This window comes from Lupinus angustifolius, chromosome LG19 (assembly GCF_001865875.1).
Source record: "Lupinus angustifolius cultivar Tanjil chromosome LG19, LupAngTanjil_v1.0, whole genome shotgun sequence".
NCBI classification, from domain to species: domain Eukaryota; kingdom Viridiplantae; phylum Streptophyta; class Magnoliopsida; order Fabales; family Fabaceae; genus Lupinus; species Lupinus angustifolius.
The window spans coordinates 12,037,750-12,045,035 of NC_032027.1; the positions used below are offsets into that span (position 1 = coordinate 12,037,750).

The following is a 7,286-nucleotide window of genomic DNA, read 5'->3' on the forward strand; positions in this document are numbered from 1 at the left end:
TATATAATAAAAGAAAAAGGGTTGCTTTCTATTTGTCTACAACACTCCTTACCTATAAATTCAGTCACTGCTCTGCTGTTACAATCTAATATTTCAGATTTAAAATAACAACAACCAAGTATTTATCTCATTAAATGGGGTCAGTTAAAGTGAATTGAACGATGACATGATACTCTATCATAAATCATGTTCATTGACAAAATATTGATCTCTGAGTCTTTCTTTATCATTTCCCTTATGGTTTTTCTTGGTTTGCCTCTTTCTCTAGAAATTGGACTAGTTTCAATTTGATCTACTCTCCTTGCAGGGGCTTCTACCGGTCTCCTCCGCACATGTCCAAACCAACTAAAACACAATTCTACTTTTTTTATAATAGGAGCTACTCCAACTTTCACCTTAATGCATTACTTTCTAATTTTATCTTGACTAGTGTGTCCACTCATCTAACGCAACATTCTCATCTCTACTACATGAAGCCTATTCTCTTGTTGAAATTTTATCGCTCCAACATTCAGTCCATATAACATTGTAGGTCTTACAATCATGCGGTAAAATTTCCTCTTAAACTTGAGTACTATATTTTTATCACAAATGACACCCGAATAACTTCGTCATTTCATTATCCAACCCGCATGAATCATATGGTTTGCATCTTCGTCAATTTCCTTATCATCTTGTATGAATGACCCAATATACATAAATCTAGTAACTTATAGTATGATATTATCCTCAATATTTACCTCTACAATAGAATTTGTTCGTCTCTTGCTATACTTACACTTCATATGTTGTCTTACTTTGACTTATACGAAATTCAGGTGCTTCTAAAGCTTGTCTCCACATTTCTAACTTTTTTTTAATTCTTCTCTCGAATCTCCCACTAAGACAATATCATCTACAAAGAACATGCATAATGGCACTGGTTCTTGGATATGTTGAGTGAGCACATCCGAGACCAACTTAAACAAGTAGGGGCTCAATGTTGAACCTTGATGTAGCCCGATGGCAATAGGAAAAATCTTTTGAGACCTCATCTTGTATTCTCACATTAGTCTTGACCCATCATACATATCATTGATTGCTCAAATATAGGTAATGTGAACACATTTCTTCTCTAGAGCATTCCACAAAATCTCCTTAGGCACCTCATCATACGCCTTCTCCAAATCAATGAAGATCATGTGCAGGCTTCTTTAGTTCATTTGATATCTTTCCGTAAATCGTCGTAACAAATATATAGTCTCCATGGTTAAACAACACAACATAAACCCAATTTGATTTTCAAAGATATTCGTTTCTTGTCTCAAGCTTCGCTCATTATCCTCTCCCATAGCTTCATAGTATGACTCATGAGCTTAACCCCCTATAGTTTTCACAATTTTGTATCTCGATCTTGTTCTCATAAATAGTGATTAAGATGCTTCTTCTCTACTTGTCTAGCATATTCTTAGTCTTTATTATCTCATTAAACAACTTTGTAAGCTATCTAATGCCTCGCTCTCCTAGAACTTTCTAGACCTCAATAGATATATTATCTGGTCCAACTGCTTTGTCATTCTCCATCCTTTTTAAAGCTTCTTTCATTTTCAACTTTCGAGTTCTACGATAGAAAGTATAACTTTGATCCTTCTCTTTCATGTAGTTTATCATAAAGCAAGGAATCAAGTCTCTCATTGAAAAGCTTGTGAATATAGTTCTTCCATCTTTATCTTTCACCAAGACTTTTTCATTTTTGTATTTAATGCATTTCACTTGATCCAAGTCTCTTGTATTTCTTTCCCTACCCTTTGCAAGTCTGTAGACACTTCTTTCAACCTTGTAGAACCCATCATACACTTTATATTTAGCTTTGCTTACTACTTTCTTGCTCTATGTTTTAATTGTGTCTTAGACACCTTTGTTCCATCACCACGATTCTTTACCCTTTGATCCAAAGCCTCTAGATTCACCTAGTATCTCCTCTCCTATCTTCCTAATTCTTTTGATCATCTCCTCCCACATATCATTAGCATTTCCTTCTACCTCCCAAAATCCTTTGATTTCATATTTAAAAAGAAAAATAAAAGTGCTAGAACCTAGAAGAGAAATAAGAATACATGTTTTTGTAACTGGACAAGTGTATATCCAACTTTTTTGATAAAAAAGAAGAAAAATTATATATGGTAATTTTAAAAGGCAACCCAGTTCATAGGCTCCCACCTAGTGGGGTCTAAGGAGAGTAGATATATACAGTCTTACACACAAAAATTAAGTCGCTATCCCACTAGGTGTGGTTAGCTACTTGGCTACATAGATTGAACGACGCCATAATACTATATCATAAATCATATTCATTGATAAAACATTGAGCTCTAAGTCTTTCTTTATAATTTTCCTTATGGTTTTTCTTGGTCTCTCTCTTCCTCTAGGAATTAGAGTAGTTTTTATATCTACTCTTCGTACGGGGGCTTCTACCGATTTCCTCCACACATGTCCAAATCACTTATAAGGCATGGTTCCATCACCTTTTCTACAATAGGAGTTACTCTAACTTCCTCCCAGATGCATTCGTTTCTAATTCTATATTGTCTAGTATACTCACTAATCCAACATTGTAATCTTTACTACATGAAGTTTATTGTCTTGTTGACATTTAACACCCAACATTCAATTCCATATGACATTAAAGGTCTTATAGACGTGCGGTAAAACTTCATTTTAAGCTTGAATAATACTTTTTTATTACACAAGGTAATTTAAATATTTTTACTTTTTAGAAAAAGAAAGTAGGAAATAATCATACTCCAAGGTTTATAATCCAATCCTATCAAATACACATATAAATAGATATGCAATCAAATAATTCATTTTTTTTTTAATAAATGTGTACTTTGTCAGGTACTTGTGTTTTGATTTTGTTGCCATTTTCTCCGTTTCAGGACAAACTGAAACTCGTACCCAGTATCCATGTCTTTACATCATACCTGAATATGATTTCTTTGTTTTCTAATATAGAAGCTTTGATAAACTAGTGCACCCAATTTTCCATTTTTTCTTTTCTAAAGTTTAAGTTCAATCAAATTTCAAATCAAGAGAATCTTAGAAGGCAAGATATTCACAGCCACAATAAATATAAGTAAGCAATACATTTTACTAAAAACACAAGGAAAGAATAGAAGGGAGATAATTTAACAACAAACAAGGAGAAAGATTGCTGCACTTTATATATTGCACTGCTTAACCACACAATGACACAAGTACTTTTATCACATTAAAAAGTGATACATAGTTGGCACCTTACGTCGCGAGATGCCTTCAGTTGAAGATCTTGGTCTGTTTGCACTGGTGGCATCTGGGTCCGCAATTGGGATTGTTGCGACGTAGTAGAATGGTTTATCTCCTGATTCTGTCCAACAGAGTTGCCAGGCTTTTTCCTGATATGTTTACGAGTTTCCTGAATTATATCTGAAGTCCTATTCTCAACAATTGTAAAACCCTCCTGCACACATAAATCAGCATGAGTATTAATAAGATCACAAGTCATACTAGGAAGGGAACAAGCGCGAAAAAGAAATTTGTGCAAGCAGCTCAATAAGAATAAACAACTACAACCTGCCATAATACATTTCATATCTATCAACAAAAGCCTAAGCCCAAAAGGAAAAAGAAAAAGAATTAAGGAGAAAAAAAATAGATGGTATATTAAAGAGAAGAAAGACACCCATGAAGAAAAGATGAGCTAATGATTATGACTATATTACACAGAAAGTTAATTGATTAGCAAAAATGTTCATATCAATGCTCACCTCCAATGATTTACCAATGGTGCCACCAATATGGTTAAGAGAAGATGCGAAAGCATCTAATCCCTTCAAAAATGTTGGAGTTCCCTTTTTGAGATTGTTCTCCTCAAAGTGATTTGAACTTTGGAACTACACAGAGAATGACAATAGCATCCAACTTTACAGTTAAAAAAATTAACAAGCAGTTAATCACTTGTTGAATGCAAAGATTATGAAAATAGTTTAATTTCAAAAACATGAAATGCACATGATTTAGAAGCATATGCCTTTTGTATAAATCAGAGTAAGACAAAGCATATGGAGTGTATGTTTAGCAAATGACGGACAAAGCTCTACTATAGAAGTAAAGATTGAAGACCATACCATCCCATAAGGTACAAGATTTAAGTATATTGGGTTAATCATAAAACACAAAAGGGAAATTGTGGGAGAAGTAGATCATGGGATTCAAGCGAGGTGGATGAAATGGTGGAGTTCATCAAGTATCATATATACTATAAGTGTATCACTCAATCTGAAAGGGAAATTTTGCAGGACAGACACACAATGTCATATTAGATTCAATGTTCGATAGTAAAATGTCAACAAGAGAATAAGCTCAATGTAACAGATATGAGAATATTGTGTTGGATGAGTGACACACTAGACAAGATAAGATTAGGAATGATGCATTAGGAATTGGGTAACTCCTATTGTAGAAAAGATAGTAGAATCATGTCTTAGGTTATTTGGGCATGTGTGGAGGATACTGTTAGAAGCCCCCAACAAGAAGAGGATATCAAATGGAGATTAGTTCAATTTCTAGAGGCAGAGAGAGACCAGAAAAAGCAAGAAGCGGAACTATTAGAAAATATTTAGAGATTGAAGTTTTTTCAATGGACACGATTTCTGATAGAGCATTATGGCATCGTTCGATCCATGTAGTCAACACCATCTAATGGGACTAAGGCTTAATTGTTGTTGAAATGCATACAGTGTATATGGCCCCGCTTTGGTGTTCTGCTAATAGTTATTTACTTAACTGAGTTACCGCTTCAGAATAAGATACATATTGACCAGCTTAGCTGCATTCAATTTTCCTTGTACTCCAATGTATTTTCTAGGATTTCTTATCCTCATTTTACTTGTACTTCCCTCCGTTGGTTCTATCTGACAAACCTTCTCTGTCTAAAATAATTAAGAGTAAACAAGTAAAGTGCAGATAAGAAAACCTCTTTGGGACTACCCCTTAACGCTCCAGTCTAAATAGTCACACCTTTTGTCCAAGATGTGTGTCTCTTCCAAAAAGCAATGCATCTTTTTTCTTGCGAACAACTAAAACAACAAATTTTACTATAATATGATGATTTACAATTATCATTATGAGTTACAAATCATATCAAACTTGTTAAAAAAATTGTTACAAATCACATCAAACTTTTTTTGTGGCATAACAAATAAAATAAAGCAACATCCTTGCTGAGGATATGTGATGTAATTATGAACTCACCTTTTCCCTAGATGCTACACCAGGCAAATGTGACCTCGATATGGCAGGCATTTCAGAATGCCTGGTTGCATTATCATCCTCAACAATTGATTTGGCTTTTCTGGCCAGAACACCCCAAAATCCATTTTTGGTTTGATTCAAGCTTTTCAGAGATGTAAATTCATAAGATCTTGAATCCTATATTTACAAACAATGCAGCATGTTTAGCAAAAAGAGACTATCATTTTGAAGCAACAAAATGATACATTCAACGGAATCGAAGAATACAAATAGAAGGGAAATGAAGAGAGAGAGAGAGAGAGAGAGAGGGAAACCATAATTTAGACATGCATTTCTGCTGATCAAATGATCAATACATTTATATTAAAAAAATCAGCATTAGATTTATGTTTTGTGCCCAAAATTGTAGCAGATAAGTCTGGCGAATATTGACATCTAGTTTTTTAGTTTAAATAAATTGGAACTGGAATTATATGGACATCAAGAAAGCAGTGGTAACATGAGTTAATATCTAAAATGGAATTCATCAAAGAGGAATAAAAATGAAGATGTAAGGCGTCATAGAACAATAGAGATATATAGCAAACCATTGAGCACTTGAAGGCCATACATAGCTGACTATCTAGAATGAATAAAAATATTCCGAGATGGCAGACATTCCATACACTAATTAGGTTTTGATACCATTTACATTGCCAATGTTAGCATTACAACTGCAATGCTAAAATGTACCATTAACACTGGTGGCATGCTTAGTTACTATCCGTGTTTGAAATTATACTCCGCAACCACAATTGTAATCGCAATATTGAAGTTTCAAGAGTCTCCGCAACGGCAGCATCATCATCGCAATTGCAGCCGGCAGCATCATCACCACAATTGCAGCCGCATTGGCCACATTTTGTCTATAATTGCAGTAAACACAACATAACAGCAATTAAAACACAATCACTTGTTACTATAAAATGGTCATGATACCACAACTTTTCAGATTCATGTTTTTCCAATATAATTTTTGTAGAAAATAAAAATTCTAAACTTGACTCTATAATATAGTAATGTTAAGGACTATGCCACTATGGTAAAGTGGAATGCAGAAATTTTTAGCTTTCTGCCATAGGAATACCTTTCCACAACATTGCCTTTCTGTTCTTAAAATTTCTTCTCTATATGAAGAAAACAATCCTAATATCCTATCAGACACAATAATCACAGAAATTAATTGCAATTAAATACAATATGGATTGAATATTCATTGAAATGGAGAGAGAAAAGGAAGAAAAAACACCTCACGAGACATTGGAGTGGGTTGAGGAAGATTAAGTTGAGGTGCATTGGAAGAGAGGTTGGAGTGACCGTAGAGAGAAGAGAGAGAAGAATCGCAACGAGCCGAAGAAGCTCTAATGGCTTTTGCAGCAAGCGAAGACGACGACGTATCAATCTCATTAGGCAAATTTGAAGAAGAAGGAACAACAGGATCAGGATTAGGGTTTGGAATCTCTTGTTGTGAGAAATCTTCAAAGGTTGAAAGGTTATTCTGTCTCCTTCTATAGGCCATTTCACAAACACTTGGATCAAATCGCAGAGTTAATGAATTTGGATTAGCGAGAAGTGAAGAATGAAACGGTGTTACGGTGCTAGCATCACCATCATCCTCGCAACTTCGATCTTCGCCGATTCGTCAATGCTACCTCCTTCTTGAATCCAGATCCTATCATCAACCTCAGTGTCAAATATAATAAATAAAAAGTAATAATTTATATATATATTATTTCACGTTAAGTTTATTACATGTATAAAATTATTTTATTATATATAATATATTATATATTTAAATAAATTCTATTTATGTCAATAAATTTATTGAATTAAAAACTTCCTCAAAACTAAGTAAAAAATTTATGATATATTAATAATCTACCTTTATATTATATATAGTTACTGTAAATAAATCAATAGCTAGGTGGCATAATTTTATTAATTTTTATAAATAAATTGACGCGGATAAAAGTGAT

General features: G+C 33.8%; 1 protein-coding gene and 1 long non-coding RNA gene across 5 annotated transcripts in view; both read right to left on the reverse strand.

Moving 5' to 3' along the window:
* LOC109334749 overlaps window positions 1-6,998 on the reverse strand; it is a 9,805-nt gene extending 2,807 nt beyond the window's left edge. The window contains exons 1-5 of one of the 4 annotated variants that reach the window (XM_019570675.1): window positions 6,651-6,998; window positions 6,560-6,614; window positions 5,272-5,448; window positions 3,786-3,911; window positions 3,281-3,478 (exon numbers count right to left, since the gene is read on the reverse strand). In XM_019570675.1, coding sequence (XP_019426220.1) covers window positions 3,281-3,478; window positions 3,786-3,911; window positions 5,272-5,448; window positions 6,560-6,614; window positions 6,651-6,829 — 735 coding nt within the window. In that variant the 5' untranslated portion in view covers window positions 6,830-6,998. Of the gene's footprint in view, window positions 1-3,280; window positions 3,479-3,785; window positions 3,912-5,271; window positions 5,449-6,559 lie in introns of all 4 variants that reach the window. The other 3 variants (XM_019570674.1, XM_019570677.1, XM_019570676.1) reach the window with 3 other exon arrangements.
* Window positions 308-2,258, reverse strand: LOC109334751. The gene is made up of 2 exons (XR_002106139.1): window positions 1,060-2,258; window positions 308-988 (listed from the first exon to the last, which is right to left on the reverse strand). It is a non-coding gene; the product is annotated as an uncharacterized LOC109334751 (long non-coding RNA).